The following is a 24506-nucleotide window of genomic DNA, read 5'->3' as shown; positions in this document are numbered from 1 at the left end:
AGCAGACTATGTCTCATAACTGGCCTGGGAATACCTCTGCATTAGAATAAATATTTATTAAGATTGAGCAGGATACTCGTTATAAATGAGTATCCGTTACGGATAATGCATTTAACAAATGATGTATTCACTCCGTGATTGGCCAGTCAACCGCCTCTCTTGAGACCAACTCTACAGAGGACCTCAGCGGTGCCTCATTCACGTACAAGTTGCAATTGGGCTCAGCATTGTTGTCACAATGCCTCCACTTTATTAGGTTTTCTTTCAGCTGGCGTCTATTTTGGTTTATATCTAAAGTTACTGGGTAAACTTGCTCCGTAACACGCTGTGCAGACCTGCATTGAATTGCCACAACAGTGCATCTGGCTGGCGTAAATGGGCTAAAATATTACTCCCCTCTTAATATTTTGCTGTAAGCACCTTGCAATTTTATTTTCATCAAATACATGGTGTTTTTAACAAGACAGCGAGAACGATCGTGCATCAGTCACTGATGGTAGGGTTTTTTCGTCTGCTTGCTTGCTGGTTATAAAGTCAGTTGGAAAACTGCTTGTAGTACTGAATGCTTTTGAGAAAAATGCTGTCAATAAAATTAGTTGACTTTTTGCATGAATCAACAACTTCACACAGCTCACACACACACACACTGTACACATATACCTGAATAACAAACAATACACGTAGTAACTTCTGATCAATCCATGTCAATTTCCGATTAAAAATAATGTACACATTTAAGCCCAGGCCTACTTCTGGTTTATGCTCCATCCATTCAGAGTACAGATACAGATGGTGAGCAGATACAGATACAGATACAGATAGTGGTGTACTCATCCCTAGTAAACACTTAGTAAACTACAATTTGAGAAAAAAAATAGCCTAGTATGTATTTATCAACTTTGCGTGGAATATGACAAAGCAAATACATTATTTGTAGAATATTCCACTGGCAAAACAAACTGTTAGCCACAAATGCCCCTCAGTCCAGACTTTGGAGACACTTGACAGAATCCACTGGTATTGTATTTTGGAAGTAAGCTACCCATCACCGTCCAGCTTTAATGTCCTAAGCCAAAAGGGCACACAAACCCTGCACCAAAGCATCTTTGCTGTGACACAAAAAAGAGTTACAAACCTGTCATAGTCTTGGCAGATCTCCCCCACAGCTATCAGAGCCTTCAGGTACTCGTTGGGCTGGTAGGGGTTGATGTAATGCAAAGAACAGCTGTTCCTGGGGTCTCCATTAGAAGCTGTGAAGTCGATGGCGACCTGTAAAAGAGGGTCCCATTTAAAAAAAACATACAGGTCAAACACAATTATTCTTCTTTAACTAACGTGTCAGTTAGTGTCAGTGATCCAGAAATATACCGAATAAATTATGTGTTCAGCGCCAAGAAGTTGCTCTTTATACGCCCCCGCAGATTGAGAACAAGTGCCCGCGCCGTTCTGATTCTGATAAATTTTATCTTCTGCAGCGGTGGTCAGCATTAATATTCATAGCTTCAGCAGTCCAACTGGTGATTGAAAAGGCAAACTAGAGAGGACACGAGTTGAAGGAGGCTCAACTCAATCCGTGTTGCTGCCTACAGTAAGAACTAGCAAGGGAAAAAAACACATCTGAGTGAGTGTGCATAATGTCAAAGTTGAACTATTAGATAGCAGAGATTATTACATGATGCCGGCTCTTACACATCGCAGTTTATCTATGATCAGTTTTAAAAGAAGAACCTTCTGTGTGCTGTACACATGCTTCGGTAGGTATACAGTATACACAACAGCAGCCAATTAAAAAACAGACATGCAAGAAAACATCTTTATTTACCGTAAAGTGAATCTGGCATCCTCCCATGATGTAATCCAAGAAGGAGTAAACTCTGTGGAGCTGTGAGGGGAAGAATATTAATTGCTGAAAAACAAATCACCAGGTGGGAGTATGTGCTCACCATCTGGTTATAAAGAAACATTTAACACACACATAAATACATATTAGTACTATACATTATCTCATTGCAGTAAAAATTGCATTTTAAATCATGATACCATATATTAGAAATACTATGATGTGGCGCAGTTTTCCTCAATAACAAATACTATGTTGGGATAATGATTTTTTTCTCAATGGCCTCCACTGTAATAGGTGCCCTGCATGTGTTGGGCTTCTAGTACTTTGTTGGTGGTGGTGGTGAAAAGTAATGGTCAACCACAAGAGAAGTGAAGTAGACATTGACTGACTGTCATTGTGTTTGTGCTTGTTTAGCAAGTTTAGCCCACTACATTAATGCAAAGCACCCCATAATGAGTGCAGCCACAACTAACGTTTGTAGCAAAGGCATTAGCAATTTAGCGAGTCAGAGCAAAGCTCTGAACCAAACTAAACTCAAAGAGAACACTCCGCGTATGGGCAAGTCTGCGACCAACAGATAAGTGTTCTTGCCGAGTGGATAGGGATGAACCGCAGGCCGAGCAACATTAACAAAGTGACTCTTCATACAAGCCACCTTGCAGAACTACCATGATGACAAAAAACCAGCAATATGTAGGATGGTGAGTAGAAAAAGTAGAAAAAAACTGGAGGAAGGAGTGACAAAATCCAGAGAATATTTTATAAAAGCCAAATTTTTGATCTGGTCTTGGAGCTGAATAGATGGTGCAGGTGTACCTAATGTTTAGGCAAGGGAGTCCAGCATGCATCCTACCTTGAGATCACTTAGGATGACTACTCCTGAGTTTTTATAATTCCTTTTTTTCTGTTTGTACTTGGGATTCACACAATCCCACGTCACCTGAAACAAAAGAAATATAGCGAGGTGACATAAGTACACTTGGTCACAGGTATAGACACTCATATAGATATGAATGTCATATCAATTGTAGACTTTATTTTTATTTTTTTGCATGCTAGATTAATTGGTGACTCCAAATTGTCCATAGGTAGTCCCAAAGTAGAAAATACAAATAAGTAGAGCTGTGAAATTATAAAAAATTTTAATCAGATTTATCACTGTTTTCACTGTAATTAATCACGATTAATCACCGTTTTCACCGTAATTAATCATGATTAATCACCATTTGCAACTATATCTGAAATGCACATTTTACTGTATTTTATTGAAAGAAATATAAGACAGGGCCACACGGTGAACAAGTGGTTAGCACGCAGGCCACACAGCTAGGCAACCTGGGTTTGATTCTCCGCTCAGGTATCTCCCCGTGTGTGCGTGGGTTTCCTCCCACATTCCAAAAACATGCTAGGTTAATTGGAGACTCCAAATTGTCCATAGGTATGACTGTGAGTGTGAATGGTTGTTTGTCTATATGTGAATGAATTAATTTAGATCCTGTATAAATACATAGAGTATATCAACCCAATCATGAAGTCGTGATGAGTATACAGTATGTCAGCATCTAACACAACTACACATACGGATGAATGTCTCTTGTTGGGGCACTTGTTTGTTCTGTCAGATGCAAATGTATAAAGATGTGACATAACTGTCTGTTCTCCGCCTCTGCTAGACTGACCTTATTTCCACTGGAGATTTTCTGCATTTCCCTGAAAGTAGCGTAGAACTCGCCAATGAAGTCGTGCTTCCCTCTGGAGTCATAATCCCACACGAGGCACTGTAGAGCACACATTGGAATTCTTTATTATGTACACATTTCTCGCCGAAAGACAGCTGGGATAGGCTCCAGCACCCCCGTGATTATTTACTATTTATATAGTATTTGTACACTGACAGGTTACATTTGCATTAGCCATGTGTGATGGTAAAATTGCCCAGCTGTCCAATCAATTCACATAAAAAAGATGAGGACTTGTGGGAGAAGATTAATTTAAAAATATGGTGACTGTATTAAATAGTAGAATAAAGTTCTACTTTTTTTTGTAGACTGTGTATTGCTAGGGGTTGCTACATACAGTAATTCACTATTATTACTATTAAAATGGAAGGTGTTGACACACAAACAGTTCAGGTAGTAGGAAGAACCATTTTGTTGTGGTTTTTGGCCTTCCTTACGCTTTTCGATAAAAATAAAAATGCCTTCCTGACACTCACACCATCGTCCTCCTGTTGACATTCTCCTCCGATTACGGTTACCTTTAGCAATATGACCTTTAGCCGTTCTACACCACAGTAAAGTACAACCATAATAATAAACATATGGTGTCTAAGTGTCAATCATATCTTAACTTTATTATGCTTCATCACCCAGTTTCGTTCATACAGCCGTTTTACTGGATGTCATTTGTTTGTCATGTGTACCTAATGTTGTCTCCTGTGTGTGTTTGTGTTCAAATCCAACAGTGGTTGCTGTTGTTTAGTGGATTGAAAAACCTGCCTGTGAGGTTTTGGTGATGTGTGTGCACTGTGCGCCTGTCAGCCAATTTACCGCTGCGCAGGGTGCGCTTCGCCTCCACCAAGAAGGACCTTTCAGGGCACATTTGGCGCGATGTTTTGTCACAAAATTTTCACTGAAAATGTAGACACCTCCCTCTGGTGCGCCGCCACGGCCATCTTGGCGCAGCCCAGTCTACCAAAATGACCAAATTGGCTGCACACAGTGGTGCGCTGGACCAAATTACCACAGCGTGGGGTGCGGCACGCTCCATGACCCGGCATCACATTCCGATTTGCCATGAAATTAGAGCCCATTGTTGATTTTTGATTTTTATTCCTTTACCTTCAGCTTCCGTTCCTCATCACAGCTGCACAGGGATATGAGAGACACCTTGAATGGCTCCCAAACAGGATTCAGGTTGTTCTTAATCACCTGATTGATTAGGAAGATATCACATGAAGCAGCGATCATTGAGGATGAACCATGAAGGTAATGGATTTACCTCCGTTCTGTGAACAAGCTGCTCGGTTTCATCATCATTGATACGATATATTTCCAAGAAGGGGTCTGACTTGCTGAAGAGGTCCTGCAGAAGGAGAAAAAAAAATGAAGATGACTCGCCTTCTGTTCTGAAGGAGAACATGAAGCTCGACAGACAAGATGACAAAATGTAACACTTGTTCATTCCTCTAATATTGCCCATTCATCATTCTTCTCTGAACTAAAACATTATTTCCAATACTCCTCATACGGTTGAAATGATGATGGCTTATTACAGAACTCATCCCCACCAAATTTCATAAGAAGACTTGTTGAGGCTGATTTATGGTCGCTGATTGCGGCGACAGATGTAATTGTGTCTGTGATTAAAGGTCAGAGGGAAAAAAAAAAAAAAGCGGAAACATTGGCTGTGCCGCAAGGTGCCTCCTTATTTGGAGAAGTGATGCTAAATGATGGCGGCTATCATTGTTTAATACAGCAGCTTCTGATAACACACAAAGCCTAACACTTCACTGAATTGCTCGCCTACATTTGCATTTTCAATATGGGAAGCTTCCAAAGTGAATTTATTTTTAAAACAGCCTGAAAAGACAGTTATTAATGTGTGCTGCCTTCACTGACAGAAGCCGTGTGAGTAAATGATACATGAGTATAATGAAGGCTTTTTTTTTTTTGGTCATGCTCTATATCATGTGGGTGTGGGTGCGTGTGATCTTGTCCTCTGAATGAGACAGTTAAGGCTGCATTTCCCGCCACATTAGCCCGATACATCTCCTGAGGGACGGGAGCACACAATCAGCCGCAGCATCCTCTCTATGCTGTCATGGCAACGGCCAGGCAGTGGCACCGGCAGCACGGAACCATCAGACAAGTCAAAATTTAATCTCCAGCTAATTACAAGAGCAGAATGAATGATCAGCGGACAGAAGCCATTATGTGTAAAATAGGATATTTCATAATGAACTCTTCTGTGTAGCAACAACAGGTTGAGGTGATAATGATGACTCACACCTAATTAGCAATATCATCAGTCATTTTTTTGGTGCCAAAAAACTATATTATTCTTTGCAGAAGTCAATTCAGGTTCAGGTGATAAAACTTTATTTGTTTCTTTCTTTTCATTCATTCATTCATTCATTCATTTTCTACTGCTTTTCCCTCACGAGGGTCGCGGGGGGGCTGGAGCCTATCCCAGCTGTCTTCGGGCGAGAGGGGGGGTACACCAATCACAGGGCACATATAGACAAACGACCATTCACACTCACATTCATACCTATGGACAATTTGGAGACGTCAATTAACCTAGCATGTTTTTTTTGGAACATGTAAACTCCACACAGAGATGGCCGAGGGTGGAATTGAACCCTGGTCTCCTAGCTGTGAGGTCTGCGCGCTAACCACTCGACCGCCGTGCCGCCTCTTTCTTTTCAATCAGCTAAAAATATCATCTTATTGACTTGTTTTTTATTGACGCCTGTGATAAGAGCTATTCAATCAAACATTCTTCTAGTCGCCTGTATTGATAGGAACCGTGTGGCATTGTCATGCAAACTACGTATGTCGGAAGGTAGCATTTACATCTCATTTGCAGCACTGAAATTGCCAGTTAAGTGAACATAATGTGTCTGCCTAATTTATCTACTCTTTGCAATTATAACTGGATGCATTTGGGTTTTCTGTAAAAAGCTAATCTTTCTGCCAAGGTTTAAAAGCGCTATTAGTTGCTTGGATCTGCTTGGATGTGTCCATGTGTGTTGTATGCCAGTCAGTTGGCGAATCCCTGTTGCTACTTGTATTGGTAGAGTTTAAAATACGCTTTACTTGCCCTTGGTCTTCATATTTGCATGTCGGGGTCATAGCCTGTATTACCATCATACCACATCGTGACACGGGGCTCACATTCAAATGGGCAAACTACATTATCCGGCATATGGGCATTGTTTAACATGAGAATATAACATTGTAACAACATTTATAGGTCAGATAAGTGGAAAACGTATAATAGGTTACATTTAATGTGAGTAGCTTTTTTGTCCCACTTTGTTTGATGGTCCTTGAACTTACATTCTAACTTTGTCCCAGATAGACAACTATCCTGTATTTTTCCCCTGTTTTTTTTCACCTAATTTTTGGTCCTAAATGCGATACTATGGGTAAGACTGGATGAGCTTTGCGAGTGCTAATCTGTTTGGTACACAACCTTTCTGAAAAAGTCCAGGCTCGTACTGGTGGATGGTGGGTTTGTATTCATTAACACGTGTCAATGCGTCAATCAGCTCATTTGCATATAGTCTTCCTCGATTCACTTCAAGTCACATCGGAGTATGCTGTTTACATTTAACAAGTTGTAACATTTTGTCGGAGTTTGGTCAATATACACACTCCTCCATGGTTTGGATGGAGAAAAATGCATTTGGTGCAGGATGAGGTTTTATTTAATTGTCTTTGCGACAATCCAAAAACCTTAAACTGTATTATGGAAAGCAGGAAGTGAACAAATGTAACAGTTACTGATTGTAAGTACCAGATGGAGGGGTAGGATTTAATAAGCTTTGCTTCTTCCTACTCCTTTTGGACATGTGGAACTGTGAACTGATTATGTGATGCACTCAATTGTAATCTGATGAAATAAAACCATTACCAAATTTTGCATGTCACAAAATGGTGAAACTGACGTCAGATCGTCTTTTATGCACAACAGACACAAAGAACAAAAGACACAAAGAACGTGGCTACTACGTTCAAATGAATGCAGTCTGTGTGCCACGCCCTTCAAAGTGACGGCACCCTCACTCGTACCCCTTTCAGGAGAATCACCCACATGCAATCCAACAGATGGGGCCAAACGACTTCTTCCCAAGTGAGTCACAGCTTTTCTTCCCATCTCACACGCACACCAGTGACCTGGAGACATGCAGCTGTTATCCAGAAACCTGACGGTCTCAAATGTTGGGCAAGTTAGCAAACAACAGAGGAAGAGTTATAATGCAAATTTTCAGATAAAGAGAAATTATCTGTAATTCCTGGTCCATCGCCAACCGTCAGAATTATTGACAAACAGTTACACAATTAAATACTAGCTCAATAACAACCTCTCCGATCTATTTGAGTCCAGTTCCTGTTCCCACCACAGCACCCAAACATCCCTCATTAAAGTCACAAATGACCTCCAACTCCAGCCACCTACTGCAAATACCGGATCTCAACACCCTCCATCCTTTTCTTCTCCCTGGAAAACTCCCTCAAGATCACTGGCACTGCATTCCCCTGGATCAAATCACTGACAGATAACAATTCCTATCCATCAATAACATCTATTGCCTTTGTATCTCCATCCCTCATCTGCATCCAGTTTAAGATCCGTCTCATCACCCACAAGCTCTCCACAATCCGGCCCCCTCCTACCACTCTGACCTCCCCACCCCTCACACTCTTGTCAGACACAATGAGTGGCTGTACCATCATCACAGAAGCCAACAGCAAACCTGGGGGACCGAGCCTTTCTGCCCCGTCTTTCTGTAATCATCTTCCCCCTTTCATCCACACATGTCAGAACACTACAACCTTCAAAAAAATGCTAAAAACCCTACTTTTAAAAACTGATTTTAATACCGGACTACTAATTCTTAATTCTGTATGATCTTTTGCATTTTGTCTATTTTCATTTGAATACACACTGACTGTTGTTTTTGTCTAATTTTGTTGAGTATGTTTTAGAAGTGCTATAGAAATAACATTACTTATGATAATAATTAGGGATGCTTATGGATAATGCATTTTTTCCAGATACGAGTATGAGTATGAAATGACTACATTTCGTCATTATCCGCATTCTTGTTTAAAGAAAATGCTCATTATGTATTCACTCTTCATGCTGTGTGATTGGCCAGTCACACACAGCGACTGCGTCTCCCGAGTCCGACTCTGCAAGCTGCAGACACAGAGGACCTCAGCGTTGCCTCATTTTCGTACAAGGTGCAATTGGGAAGTTGGTCACAATGCCTCCGCTTTATTAGGTTTTCTTCAGCTCGCCTCTATTTTGATTTCTATCTAAAGTTACTTAGTAAACTTGTTTCATCACATGCTGTGCACCGCTGTACAGCAATGCGCAGACCTCCATTGACTGGCCACAACATTAGGTACACTTTGCATTAGGTACATTCTCCGTTAGGACACATTTGGTACCATTTAAATCAAAATCAACTTTATTTGTATAGCACTTTTCCTGCAAAGACATGCAACACAGAGTGCTTTACAGAGTTAAAAACAATTACTACAATTAAAAGGAAAACAAATACTAAGAAAGCTACGAAAGGTACTACGAAAGGCCGACTCCTAACCCTTTTCCAGGGATCCAAAAGCATTGCAGACTATTCCTTATAAATTTCTGGTCATTAGCAGCAGAGTTGGGATGGAATGAAAAGGCCCTCCGACAAGCATTCATCAATGGGCTAACCGAAACCCTACAGGATGAATTAGCAGCCAGAGATGAACCTGACAACCTCCAGACTCTTGTCGCTATGAGCATTCACATAGACAACCAACTCCGGAAACGGAATAAAAAGCAAGTGTCATGACCTCCATGTTCCCTCAGTTTTGGAGCACAGTTTATGGTCGCTCTTGAGAGCCGTCACCCCACCAGGCCAAGCTCCCTGAAGAACGGAGCCACAGACTACAGTCTGGGGAGTACTTGGATTGTTCCAGTCCCAATCATTTTCAACGAGACTGTCCTAAGTACCGTAAACCCTCACACCCCGATGTGAAAGCGGGCGCACTGACAAAGGAATCAAGCTCAAAAAAGGTTCCCATTAAATGCCTGACATTGGTTGCCCAACTACTGTTTGGTAATCATCGATGCTGATCTAGCAGCTGATCTTAGAGTGCCACTCAAATAGCTAGGAACTACCTTCGTGTCGAAGGCTCTGGATGGTTGCCATCTGCGACCATTTGCCATCGAGAAGATTGTCAATTCCTCAGCGGTGTGCCTCAACTCTACGGGAACACTCAGTATTTCATGTCTCCAAGATCGGTCCTGTTTCCACCCCCGAAACCCCCTCCTGTCCACGTCATTGATGACCGTCCGGACTTCACCGTCCAATGTATCCTGAATGTTCATCAGAGAGGGAGGGGCTACCAGTACCTGGATTGGGAGGGTTACGGCCCGGAAGAGCGTTGTTGCGTACCCTGCTCTTGTCCGTGACTTCCATCGCAGCAGAAGCCCGGTGGGTCGCCCAGAAGCGCGGGGAGGGGTGGTACTGTCAGTATCCCCCCCGGACCCATCCTTCCCCTCCTCCCCTTCCCTACCTTTCATTCCTTTATGGCAGCACCCTGTGGTACACATCATCCTATCATCCTTGATGGTGTGGAATCATCATCGCATCACCCCTTGAAAGCCCACCGAGAGGAAAAGACTTCACCGGGTTGTTAACAACCTTCGAGTGGCAAAGCTGGTTCACTTCTATGTTCATGTAAGACAGACTCTCCTGTTTTTGATCATCTGTTTTTTGTGCAACTTTCCACTGGGATACATCTACCGTCCAAGTCAAGCCTTCAGAGGATTTTCCCTTCCTTCTCATCTTTGTTGTCAGAGCTTCAATAAACCTTCTTCTTAACCCATATGAGGTGTATGCAATTCGGAGTTCAACCCACAACCCCCGACAGAAAGCTCTCAACACCTCACAGCTTTTGAAAGCTCATTGTTTTTCAAAGAAGTTAAGCAAGTGGATTCTTTCAAATTCCAGCAGAATTAGTTTTAGTAGCAGAAGGATATATGGAGCAAATATCACATGCGGTAAGGATGCTCTCTTGGACGATTGCTTATCGAGGAGCTCAATCATTGCCCTCGTATACGTGTCAGATTCCATTTCACTCTCAGACTGGTTGTAAATTGCAAAAGTGTAATTTAAAAAAAAAAATTAAATATGTAGGATTATTTCCCTCCTTCCTGTACTCCTGGGATGCTCAGAGCCGGGCGCACTGACACTCCTCCTGAGAACACAAAGCACTTTCACAGCATCACAGTTAAATTGGCTATATGCTCCTGCTACCTTCTTGAAGGGAATATGCCTTTGGCAAAAAAATAATAATAATAATGAGGAACTGCAATAGCCATCCTTCTTGTGAATCTACCTGTATGTTGATACAAAATGCTGATATGATTTGTATTAACACTTTATGTGTCACACATGTACTATCAGTCAATATACTAATAACATGCAGTTGAGGTTCATGGCCGGTGAGGCTGGTGAGACTCCTTTGGAGTTTTTTACATGTTAATACAGATTGCTCATTATGGGAATAATTCGGTTTTGTTAAAACAATTAGTTTTCAAATATTTCTTTGCAGGGATGCACCAATCATGGTTTTATGCTGCCGATTCCAATACCGATCATCCATGGGTGAGATTGAAAACACGGCTAGTGGAATTAAGACCAAAAAGTTCTATTTTGTTCTTATCTTATCAGTAGTCCTTAAGTCCTTGGGTGCGCTTTTCGGGAGTATGCGTGCCCAGAAGTGGACCTTTTTGGAAATCCAAGGAAATACATCTGGAATAGGAGCAGATTCTGGAAGATCTAGAAAGCATTTTGTGTTATTGTGTGTAGTATTCTGTGTGAGTTATTGTGTGTAGCTGCTCTATATAACTCAATAAAAAGGGCCAAAGAATTAGCATAATATCAGCCCTTTAAGGAGCCTTTCGATGTGAGTACATTATCTGATGCAGCTCTTCATAGCAGGACTTTCAGGTAGCCCATAGAGGCGCTTCAATTGAGACAGCAGTCAACGGAACCCGGTCCCTTTCACCGCTGAGAAAGGCTGGTCATCTCGTCCAATGAATCCAATTATTTTGGGGATTATTTACCTTTTGACTGTCACGCACACACTGATGAGTGTTGTAGAGTGTTTTCGCTGCGTTATCTGCCATTTGACTCGCCTCGAAAACTCACCATACTCAGCGTTTGTTCTCCAAATGCCATATTAAATCAAAGCTTTTTGATGTGCTACCCTGCCAAGATATTTTTCATGGCATGTGTTTCATGATGCAAACTTTACATCAATCTCACAAATGGTATGTATGTTTCACACCGCAGATATGTTGGGTGTGTCGCCTTCTGTTGAGCTTTGACAAATTCATTCATTCAGTAGAGCATAAAATATCTTTACTGTGTTTGACTTGTTGCTAGATCTCCATCGAGCTGAAGGTGCTGTTTGTGTATTTCAATAAAGTTTTGTTTTTTTTAAGGCTGACTTCAAGCACCTTGCAGCTCATGTACGCCCCCACCCTTCATGGTGAGGTGGAGTTTTGCAGCACCTCCAGATATGACGCTTCTTGGTCTGATTAGCAACTAAACAAATATTATTATTATTATTATTATTATTATTATTATTATTATTATTATTATTATTATTATTATTATTATTATTATTATTATTATTATTAAATGAATTATTATAATTTATAATAATAATAATAATAATCACCATCCAACTCAGTAGGCAGTAGGCTCTGATAGTAGTCTGATTAGCAAAAATAATGTCACACTAAACAAAATATATTATTATTATTATTATTATTATTATTATTATTATTATTAAATACATTATTATAATTTATAATAATAATAATAATAATCACCATCCAACTCAGTAGGCAGTAGGCTCAACTTGAGACTCACCACAACCTCTTCTCATATTTCTGTCCTGTATTTAAACAGGAAATGTGCAAATTCAGTGTTTTTTACTCAATAAAATGTTCAAATTTGTAAAATACAGAAAATACATTTATTATCCAAAATGTTATGGGTTTTTTTTTTCATGATGACAGGCTCTGCCTCATGTGCCTCCCCTTCCCACACGTCACTGCAATGTATGTATGTTATCTGTGAAGGTACCTGGATTGGATCACATTATGTCGTGTGGGTTTTTTGTTATGAAAAATGTGTGCTCCACTCACCTTATCATCAAGTTTCTTGGCACAGAATGCAAGCTCTACGTAGCCATTGTTGCCAGAAATTTCTTCTGCGTGCACCTGACAGGAGATAGGGTTTTTTCAATAGGATTTTGTACTCATGACCTTCAGCCATTCATGAAAAGAAATGAAATTTATCTCAGCTTATAAAAGTGTAAACGTACACGTGATGTATAAATAATGTTTAGTGTGGAAGATAAGAACCTGGAAAATTAAACTGGGCACGTTTTTGTGTGGCGTTTGCATGTTCTCCCCGTGCATGCGTGGGTTTTCTCCGGGTACTCCGGTTTCCTCCCACATTCCAAAAACATGCTAGGTTAATTGGCGACTCCAAATTGTCCATAGGTATGAATGTGAGTGTGAATGGTTGTTTGTCTATATGTGCCCTGTGATTGGCTGGTGACCAGTCCAGGGTGTACCCTGCCTCTCACCCCAAAGCAGCTAGGATAGACTCCAGCATGCCCAAGACCCTCGTGAGGATAAGCGGCATAGAAAATAAATGTATATGTGAATCCAATACATGATTTAAATGTTTTAAAAGTGCTACTCTAAAGGTTGTCCTTTGGTCGACTGCTGATACGAAGTCCTTTAATTAAACTTTAAAATTAAAACAGCTGCTACTGTACATTTAAAACAAGACGTGAACGAGCACCGGAGGGCTCTATTTATGAATGTAATGTTTTTTAAAAGGATAGACAACTTACCATACACACACACACACACACATTCTGCTGATCCTAAAGGAATATTTCACAAGGTTGCTTGTTTACTCAGGGTGTACAATGGCAAAATATGACTTGACAAACTTATTTATTGAACTGCATGACAAAAGAATGCAGGTGCATTTGAAAATTTATCATCCTGCATATAGACGCTAAATTCAACATATTTTTGTGACCAAATCAATACGCCTAATAAAAAAAAAGCCTTTCAAAGTCCTGGATGGGAGCTTCAGGACAAGATAAAAGCTATGTAGGATATAAATTCACATTAATGTCTATCTGCAGATGTAATTTGAAATATTAAAATCTTACCCCGGAATTACTGTGTACATGCAATTTGTAGTGTGGCATGTGTAGTGAGGCGTACATGAAATGTAGGACTTTTTGATGAATCAAAACAATGTAAATGGATACTCCCTGCAGTGATGCTGTAGCCTGCATATTTGTGTTGTGGTGTAAACATAAAATATTGCATGTCTACATGGCTCTAATAATGATAAAACCCGTATTTAAAATGTTAAGCAGGTGTTCTATGCTCTAACTATGAAAATATTCCATTTATTAAAGGGGACCTTTTACGCTTCTCCACTTTTCGGACCTATGAATGCTCTTAATATTGTATTCTAATGTTAAACGATGCAAAGGCGCCAGATAATTATGTTGTACTGCTGTCAATTTCTGCACTCAGTAGACCTACGAATCCGGAAGTCCTCGGGAGCGCTTGGGAATGTGACCAATCACAGCGGAGTGCCCGTGCCTGGGTGTGGGCCGTGGATTGGAGTAAATTACAGAGCGTTTTCCGAAGTCCACTAAAAAAGTGCAGAAAGAGGTGCACAATCTGGAAGATCTAGAAAGCTTCCTGTGCGGCTTATCATGTGTCGCTGCTCGATAGGAGTCCTCAACTCAATACAAAGGGCAGAAAATGATAATGATAGGTCCCCTTTAATATTGAATACTACTTTGTAGTGATTCACTTATGGAGGTCGGCTCTGAAACCAATTAATGAAAATAATTAATTTGTATTACAGTAAATTGTATATTTTCATACTATGTTAGACCAATTTGCTTATCATCAGTCAGGGATAAGTGTGGTACAGTGGGCATCCTCTGAGGGAATATAATACAGTTAAGGCCTCCCCTGCGCCCTGAAAAATTGATATTCTGGTGCATATTTTATGGAAATATCTGCTCAGTTCAGTCTTTCACTGTAGGAACTAAAGGTCAAAATTCATTTTGCCTTAAACATAACCTAATTTACCTTCAGGATATCTTACCTGGCTTCTTTTTTTAACTTAGTTAGTGGTAGCAGCTAAAACATGACTCTAAAACACATCTCTAATGTATTATTCCAGGTAAAGTGTCCCATGAGAGGAGTGAAGTAAAACCTACCGTGATAGTGGACTTGCCCGCATACTTTCCATACTTGAGAAGTAAAGGCTTCACCATCTTCTTTTGGGCCACAATCTGTATGAAGCACAGGAAGAAAAATTAGTGATGTCTGTCAAAACACCAACACTCATACTGAAATATCAAAGGATTCGGGGGCCCATTTTGATATTATAATATTTTACCCTGACCAAACCAAGCCATGCAGATATGCTCAAAGGTTATAAATATTTAAAGGAATAACTGTCACGTCTTGGCATTGTGGTGTTGTGGCGACAACCCCAGAATGCAGAAACGAGATCAGATGCAGGTAGGGTTTGGATTTATTCTTGGAAGCAAAGCAGAAAAAAGGAAGCTTGAATGAAACTGATAGCAAGCAGGAAACCAAACAGACATATTTAAAGAGTGATGAACGAAATAAAGGGAAACTAAATTAGCGGCAAGTGTGTGTAATCAGGGCAGTAAACGCAGCACAAATGACTGGCAACACAGGAAACACTACAAAATAATATTATATTATTATTATTGTTTAGTTTTAAAAGGTTCAATGTTTTCCCTTTTGACATCATACATTTTTCTGTTTTTGCAGGTTTTGATATATGTTTTTATCTTCTTTATTAATTTTATTCTTAGAATGTGCTGACGGCCAATAAAAATCAAGCTGCAGGCCGCTACCCTAACCTTTGGTAGCAGTAAGATTTATGAGTAAATGTTACCAGACACAATAAAGACACCTACATCATTTTTGTTACCCTTTTCAGCTATGCCACTGCAGACTACAATAATAAATATCATGTTATAACGCTGCACGGTGTTGGAGTGGTTAGCGCGCAGGCCACACAGCTAGGCCAGGTTTGATTCCCCGCTTGGGCATCTCTGTGTGCACGTTCTCCCCGTGCATGCGTGGGTTTTCTCCGGGTACTCCGGTTTCCTCCCACATTCCAAAAACATGCTAGGTTAATTGGCGACTCCAAATTGAATGTGAGTGTGAATGGTTGTTTGTCTATATGTGCCCTGTGATTGGCTGGTGACATTCCAAGGTGTACCCCAACTTTGATGAATGGATGGATGGAGGTTATAACGTGTACACGTACCTGGCCAAGCGTACACTCCACACCACCCAGAAAGTCATCATCACGCGTCCCGATGCTGTGAGTACCGTGGATGTCGTACACTTCAAAACGCAGCTTCTGTACTTCTTCAAAGTAGTAGTCCAATGAGAAAACCTTGGCGAAGACCGGGTGCAAGTTGCTCTTGATCACCTCTGTCCTGTCCAACTGAGAGGAAATACACTCATTTTATTTTTCATGAATCACCACAATCTGAACGCTTTTGGTTTGGAAAAGAACAATATATTGTCACAAAAGATGTACTCGCACTGAGAAAGACTCAATGCTTTTAAAGTACTTTTGTTTCCTTAGAGCAGGGGTCAGCAATCTGCGTCTCCAGAACCTTTGTTGTGGCTCCCTTTGGAATAATCATTTTTTTAAACACCCAAGTGGGGAAAATGCACATGTTTGTAATGAGTTTTGAAAAACCCAACTTTGTGATTAGATGAGCACAAGGATGAGCAGACAGGATATTCAGTTCTCTCTCACACAGGTAAACATGGAGGGAAAAAAGTCATACTTTCCCTATTTGACTATTTTTCTAAAAAATAAAATTGAGATCATTTCAAAAACAGCGGCATGGGAACTTGTTTGCACCAGAATAAACAAATCAGGTACATTTACAGTAATTTACACATATCCTCAATATTACCAAGAGTACTCCATCAACTCATCTTTTCTTATCTGAACTACTTTGATACCCCAAAATTCCCTCCAAATCTGATGGCCAAAACCGTGGGAGACTCATAATTGGCTCAGCATGTGAACTCATCACAGCTCTTGGTCAGCTAAAAGAAAAAGGCTGCCAATTAATTAACTTTAGGTGTCAGGTTGTGAGTTTTAACCAAGATGATACCATGATACTACTAGTTGGCTAGATACTAGATACTACTTGTTGTATTCTCTTGTCAGAGTTTAAAAGACGTGGTTGTAAACGTATGTTTTGCGGCTCCAGGCTGTTTGTCTTTAGTGGGTAAGGCGGTTAAGGGGGGTAAAATGGCTCTTTGCATAGTAAAGGTTGCCGACCCCTGCTTTACAGCATATGACCATGTATTGTGTTCTGCATCCTGACTGGCTAAGGGACTGTAGACCAATCTTTCCGTGGCTTCTTGCACAGTACCAATTTATGTAAATGTTTCAATGCTTGCAAGTTTTATCCTGGACAAAACCCACAACGTCGACGAAATGGTCTGTACCAGAAAAGGCACTTGTGGTCGCACCCAAAAATGAAAAGAAGAAGTTGTGGCTGTAAGGCAACATTACGGAAGGAGGAGGCAAATACATAGACGTATTAGGGAAAATACTATGACAGGAGAAATTTGTTTTATCAAGGATACAAAAATGCTACAGCACATTAGAACGTGCCAGTATGACAAAACGGCACAGTTAGTGGAGTGAAATACGCAAGTCACTTCATCATTTCTTTGCAGTGTTCACTTATCGTGGGCTATTTTGGGTACCTATCCCCTACAAAATCCCCTGCTAAACGAGGGAACACAGTAGTCCTAATTTTAAACTAAGACGAGGCCATATTCTGCCACAAAACATGATTTTTGAAAAACCTGTGGTAGAATTCAAACCGCAAGGTGGCAAATAACAACTATATACAAATATGGACAATTATGAGTCTCCATGCATGTCCATCCACACAGAGTCCAATGTCCAATTTGAAATTTGAACCCAGAACCAATCAGCAGGCAGACATTCTAAACACTATGCTGCTCATTATAATATAAATAATTGTCAAATGCAACCTGTGGATCTCCCTATCACTTCTTTTCAATAAACTGACAAAGCAAAAAAAAAAAAAAAAAAAACAGCAAAGCCTTGGCATCGTCTTCCTTAATCATCCAATCCGTGTCATTTCTATTTCTTTATCATTTCTTTCCTCCCCCTCTCTTTGTGCCATCTGGATGGACAGATTTGGGATGAGTGTGATGCGTCTGTTTGTTGATGAGACTTAATCTAGGCAACAGAGGATAGTTTGTTGTGCCAGAGACTTGGATGCTGCTGTTGTTGTAGGTGTGAAACCTCAAATACAGACACATCTCTGCTGTGGCAAACTAAAGCTGCCTTTATTCAGTTCAGCTAGGAATATTTAGCCGTAAAGATAGATAGATAAATAGAGTGCCAAACTGAACTCAGGTCAGTTCAGAACTCAAATTACAAACAGGAAAATCCATAACTCCTCAAGGCTGCCTATCAAGTGTTTGGTTTTTTTTATCATCACGACCAAAAATAGTATATCAACATCCCACATTCTTATAGAGAGAGGTAAAGTTACAGTTATTATGTTCCATTTCCCTTCAAAAGGATGTTTGACTTTTTAAATGACAAGTTACAGGAAAAAATACATTCTAACTGAATGAATCTCCTCATTGTTTTTTGGCTCTTGCCCATGACTTAACAAGCAAATGACAGACTTGCCTCCCACACTCCAAATCAGCCTGGGAGCAGTCCAAGAAAATAACCGTTTTAAGCTGGTGCACAACTCAATCACACTTGCACGACAGCAACACCTTTTATTCAAAACTAACATGGGCGGACAAGAATTTAGCAGGAAATGAATAGCTAAATATTACATAAGAACATGGTATTCATGGAACAACATCATCTATTTTCTGTACGATATTTTGTAGTAGTGATTTAGTATTTGTAATAGAACTGCACGATTTGGCAAAAAATGTGAATCACGATGTTCTTTTTCTTTCTTGAGATTGCAAAGGAAGGAGGAAAGGCCCAAGAGCTTGAGAAAAATCCTTAGATTGTCGTTTTTGTAGTACAGTGGAACCTTGGTTAGCATCATAAATTTGTTCCAGAAGGTTTGACTCTCACCGAAACATACTCAGGGGTCAGCAACCCATGGCTCCAGAGCCGCATGTGGCTCTTCAGCCTCTTGTTGTTGCTCCCTTCCCAATGCTCAAGTTTTTAACTCCTGAACTTGTTGGCGCCAGAGTAAACATACCAGGTAAGATTACATTTAATTTAATTTATGTACATTTATCTTATATATTTAAGCAAGATCCGATACTAGAAAGAGTACTCGATCAACTCCACTTTTTCCTCCTCTGAACTACTTTGATACCCCAAAATTCTTCAGGCGTCAGGTATTGAGGTTTAGCTAAGATGATACTGTCGTTACCCTAAAGTTGGCATCCATTACATATTCACACTGCACTTCTATTTGTTGGATTCTGCTGTTAAAACTGGTAAAATGAAGAAAGATTCAAACTTATGAAAGTTTAAAAGATATTGTTTTTGAATTATGTCTATTTTCCTTGAGTGAGCATGGGGGTAAAATGGCGCTTTTGATAGGAAAGGTTGCCGACCCCTGCTCTAACCCATAAGAAATTATGTAAATCCAATTAATCTGTTCCAGAAAACCAAATGTCTTAACACAAAATATGTTTTTATAGTTTTAGAATGACAGTTTGTGTCACGGTCCGGCTTGTGAGTTTTACGGTTTGACCCCAGGATGCAGAGATAAGGACCACAAATGCAGGTAAAAGTATATTTATTTATGCTACGTATGCAGCAGAGCAACGCACTAGCATGACTCACTCAAAACATGGCAATGAATCGACAAAAGGAAGACGCACCGGCTGAACTAAATACAATCAACAAATTACAAACAGGTGCGCGTAGAGGAGAAAGTAAAAGTGACGGAACACAGGACAGACAAACACAGGAAATAGTACAAAATAAGGGTATGAACTAGGAACAGAGGCAAAAAAGGAACTAAACGAGCTGTCAGGAGGGGTTGAAGCCCGATCGTGACAGCTTTACATACATAAAACAGTTTTAAATGGCCATAAAGGAAAAGGACAATAAATGAAACGGATACAAAAGACTACATTTACCTTCATTGAAAGTGTAATTGTTGTCAAAACCACAATATGGCAGCAAGATCAACGCAGACACCACCTTCACGTTTTGACATTAGTTATTTCTTCAATTCAGCAGTGTTTCTCACCTCAAGTAATTGCTTGTCTTTTGATCACGGCTACAAAAAGAACCTAAGTACCAGCATTTGATATAAACGGTGAGAAACACTATTGAATTCAAGAAATAACTCATGGCAAAACACAAAGGTGGTGTCCGTGCCACTTCATGTCTTTGCCAACAGCTGGAGCTTATCCCAGATGACTTATGGTGAGAGGCAGACCACACCCTGGATTGTTCTTCTGACTTAAACCTTGAAATGACTTTTTAAACTGCTGCTAAAATCACATTATTATAGTCGTACGGTGAAAAGCCCTGACATGAATGAATCATTCATTAGTCAGATAGATGGGAGAAAAAAGAAGTCCCTCACCTCCGTCCACTGTCCATTGGTCTGTACCATGAGGATCACACAAGGGTCGGACTTATTGAGAGTGTCTCGGTCCAGTAGAGCTTTACAAGACACTCGCAGCTCTACTTTGGAGACACAGGTTGCCGGACCGCCAAGGCTGGTGGCAGGAGAGGTGGCCTCCTGAATGTCATTCATCCTGGCTCACGGATAAGCGGATCAGCCAAGCAGCAAACAAGAAGTAGAGGAGATGGTGTAGTCTGTAACTGTGAGGGATGGCAACAGGAAGTGGTTAGGGAAAGAATCTCAGTAAAGATGCTGACAGGAGACGGCCAAGCAGAGACTCCCCATATAGTCCCAAGGGAAGGAAGCAAGGCATGTATTCTCTTGAAGGGGATACTATTTCACTTCTTATGAGGGATGGCTTGAGGTGGGCTTTTGCAGACTCTAGATTGGATCCTCTGGATGGACAGAGGAGTCTTTGTGACAGTTACATATAGTGTCAAAATAGGTGTAGGCTACCAGCTAAACACTACTGTATTTTGCTGCTAGATGAGCAATTTATCTCACAGGCAGCAGTGACAGATATGCATCTTTATAAAGCCTCCATCCATCAATCCATATTCTATACTGCTTCCATGTTTTGTGGATGTGAAAAGGCAAAATTTACATTTGGAAACTGCCAACAAAACATACTGTACAGGATAAGATATATGTGTAAATTGTTAATAACCAAACTTTTATTTAATGCAACAAATATAAACAATGTGTGCCTGCTTGATAAGCAATAAAAAAACCCTTGTGTGATTTTCCTGAGTCACAAAAACAGCAGCCCAATAAAAACTGAACCATAATCATTCTGGGTCTCGAAGGACACATACAATTGTGCAGCCACATGTTACTCTGCACAATTTGTCTAAACTCTTAATTGTTCATTGGAACATAGATACAAAGGGCCACACTGTAGCACATGGCAGATAATATATCATAATATAAATAACATACAATATAACTGTCTGTCTGAATATAAAATATTTATATATAAATATATTGTTGCACCCCATATATATATATATATATATATATATATATATATATATATATATATATTCAGTACGCATGTGTATCAAACAACATATAACAAGGTGGCACACTTACATACATACATACATACATACATACATACATCCAAACATACATACACAGCCTATTTCAGTTAAATAGTTGTCTGCAATAAAATACATTACTCAAAAATGTTTTTTCTTAGTCCAAAGATCCAACAGTGCAAAATGTAAATTCTCGCAATTTTTCATATTTTTATGGAAATTTTTGGATTGATAATTTCATCCTGGATATTGGAAGGAAGGGAAAAAGGACACAAAAACCTGACGTGAAAAACACAGACACAATTTCTGCTGTACAGATAACACTGATGAAGCCAATATTTGGAAATCCAATAACTACATTTATCTTTTGTATTCTGCTGCCGTCACATGCATTGATTCGAGTGGGAAGCACCTTGAACGCCTTCTGTGCTCAGCAATAATCTAGGCTATAGTTATGGGGCCAAATTACTCCACCCAATATTTTTGGAATGTATCACTATATGATGATATAAAAAAATTCTGCATTTAAATTATATAACATAAATGTAGTTATATAATATTTATACACAATTTGTATTCAGTCTTGTATAAAAACTACAAACCTTAAGCCATATAATTAACACACATAACTCAAACTGTAAAACACATTAAGATGTGGCGATGATTGAACACTGCAAAAAAAAAAAGCAGGTTTTGAGTGCACCTCATATTTAAATTTTGATTCCCTTATCAGGTTTTAGTCCGCGGGTAAGGAGAATGTGTCACGTATGTCTTATATATATAATTTTATTATTATTTTAACCATCTCTGCTGTTCCTGAGTACCACTTAATGTAGCCCGCGGATGGTACTTGAACAACAGTTTGGGAATCAATTGGTCTATATAGTACCCCTTCAGGCTGATTTACAGTGGGGAGGCGTGGTAAACCATAGAGACACTCATATTTACACCAGTGGAGTGCTGAGATTCTCCAATACATCTAAAATATTTATTTTTATTTTTTTCCCTGTATTAAATATGAAATTCACATTTAAATAAATTAAAAAATACCTATCTTTCAACCACAGTGACATAGGCTGTATGTGATGGACTGGTCACTAATTCAAAAAAAAAACATAATTTTCACATGAAACTGCATGTACCAGGTAGAGGTATGAAAGAGGCACGCTTGACATTTGAGCTGCTATGATTTCAGCACCACAGACAGCACCAACAAAGAAAATGTGACCCACAAACTCCTAAGAGAGCTTAATAAAACACAGATTCAAACATGCAACACAGTAACCAAAGTGACACACACTAAAAGTTGGACATTTACAACAATGAACTCTGCTTCAAATATTTAGTAGCCAATACTTACTTGTACAGGAGCTCAAAGACGTAGGCTCCTCCTCATTCCTTCAGTGAGATGCATTCAAGTCACTCCTTGCCCTTGATTCACTCTTTTGTAGCGCAACACTTTTGGATGTTCTCCCGCAAGGCAGCAGCTTCATTTGCCTCCCTCATTGGTCGCCTCGGTGTGTGGACACATGGAGAGAGACAGAGAGAGAGAGACGTAGAGAGAGAGGATGGGCTTGTTCTCCTCCAGTCATTGAGTTTGAAAGCAAGCTGAATAGATCACCATATGCTGTTTAAAATGCATCATCAAGCAACATAGCGATGCAAACTTGCTGAAGGTGAAGCATATTTTTAAAAAAGGCAAAAAAACTGGCAAAGACTGTGTAGGGTTAATAGTTTTAAAGTCATATGTCAATCAAGATTCATGCCCTTATATTCTGATTAAAATATAATAACAGCTCTTGCATTGGTTTGCATTAAGTTGTGTGAGTCTTTATTAAATTTCCCACACACAGAGAAGCACCAAATACAACTGACTTCCACAGTATACATATCTGCAGTGGTGGATTATTACATTATCACTCCTATGTGTTTTGATTGACACTTGCAGAGAGATAATGTGCTTGTTATTGTAGTTGTGCAACTGCATCAAATTAACAGCTGTTGGTAATATTGCGGTTATGGCTTTTTCAAGCCAACTATATGCACTTCCCATCAGAAGCTGTACATTTTGAGGACCGGTGGCATCACTTTTTTTTATCCAATTCACACATTCACACGATATGAGACACATTACCGCGTTTATGACATGAGCCACAGTGTGGCTGTTCCATCATTCAACAGCTACATACGTTATGCAACACATTGTTTCCACGCAGCCGGCGTTGATGTATGCTCTGCAATCCACCCACAAATGTATTCTTTTCATGAATGTAGCTGCACACTGTTGCGTAACAATTTTTTTAGACAGCACCGACAAAGCAGCAGTTTTTCAGAGCTGCTGCGAGGCAGGGGGCGGAAGGTCACCCAAAACAAACTAGAGCAGCTGCAAAATTGAGACAAACCACAATTTGGAAGAGTGTCAGTCACGGCGTATGGTGCTGACGAGAGAGTGGAGGCTTAATTGAAAACACTTTCTGCTGTTTGGGATGAAAGAAAAAAAAAACATTTTCAGTGGCCTTGTGTGAACAAATATGTTTGTTTTCTTTGATTTCTCCATTCAGCATTCAGCTTGAGTGCTGCAGACAGGGGGTTTGTATGCAGCAATTAGTCAAATAAAGCATTTAGTTTATGAATCCATCAAGCCATGCTGATATCATTAGAGAGTGATGATTTCACTGCAGTGTGTTAAAAATGGACACAAACAGATACCATCCCTCCCCTCGTAGTCAAGTAAGTATCTGCTTTGAGGCGCACACCTGAGCCCAGCAAGGCCACGGCTGCAGAATTCGGGCCATCTGAGGCCCCTCACAGGAGTTCTCTTCCCTTACACATGGATTATCAATGCACATTCTGCCCTCCATTCACATTACACAGCATGATGCTGGCAGCCTCACATCCTTGTTGTCTGTTTAGCAACCCCGAGTGCCTAATGGCGCATTTTAGTGACAGCACCCACCAGTGGCCCCCACGGGTATGAGAGTATTTATGAACATGAGGGTTTTTAAGTAATTAAATGACTCTATTGACACCACTGTGTGCCCCCAGTGTCAAGAAGATGTAATTAATGCTAATCAATCACTAGGC

General features: G+C 40.0%; 1 protein-coding gene across 2 annotated transcripts in view; it reads right to left on the bottom strand.

Moving 5' to 3' along the window:
* The window catches only part of cpne7 (copine VII), a 42681-nt gene extending 19754 nt beyond the window's left edge, over window positions 1-22927 (bottom strand). Inside the window, exons 1-11 of one of the 2 annotated variants that reach the window (XM_058088673.1) lie at window positions 22783-22927; window positions 20341-20582; window positions 16011-16193; window positions 14920-14994; window positions 12794-12868; window positions 4844-4927; window positions 4684-4773; window positions 3523-3621; window positions 2697-2783; window positions 1823-1882; window positions 1136-1269 (exon numbers count right to left, since the gene is read on the bottom strand). In XM_058088673.1, the coding sequence (XP_057944656.1) occupies window positions 1136-1269; window positions 1823-1882; window positions 2697-2783; window positions 3523-3621; window positions 4684-4773; window positions 4844-4927; window positions 12794-12868; window positions 14920-14994; window positions 16011-16193; window positions 20341-20514 (1061 nt within the window). In that variant the 5' untranslated portion in view covers window positions 20515-20582; window positions 22783-22927. The remainder of the gene's footprint in view (window positions 1-1135; window positions 1270-1822; window positions 1883-2696; window positions 2784-3522; window positions 3622-4683; window positions 4774-4843; window positions 4928-12793; window positions 12869-14919; window positions 14995-16010; window positions 16194-20340; window positions 20583-22782) is intronic. The other variant, XM_058088676.1, reaches the window with a different exon arrangement.
* Between the last annotated feature and the right edge of the window lie 1579 nt (window positions 22928-24506).

This window comes from Doryrhamphus excisus, chromosome 12 (assembly GCF_030265055.1).
Source record: "Doryrhamphus excisus isolate RoL2022-K1 chromosome 12, RoL_Dexc_1.0, whole genome shotgun sequence".
Classification (NCBI taxonomy): domain Eukaryota; kingdom Metazoa; phylum Chordata; class Actinopteri; order Syngnathiformes; family Syngnathidae; genus Doryrhamphus; species Doryrhamphus excisus.
Note: the sequence above shows the minus strand (reverse complement) of the source record. Positions and strands in the feature narration are given on the sequence as shown.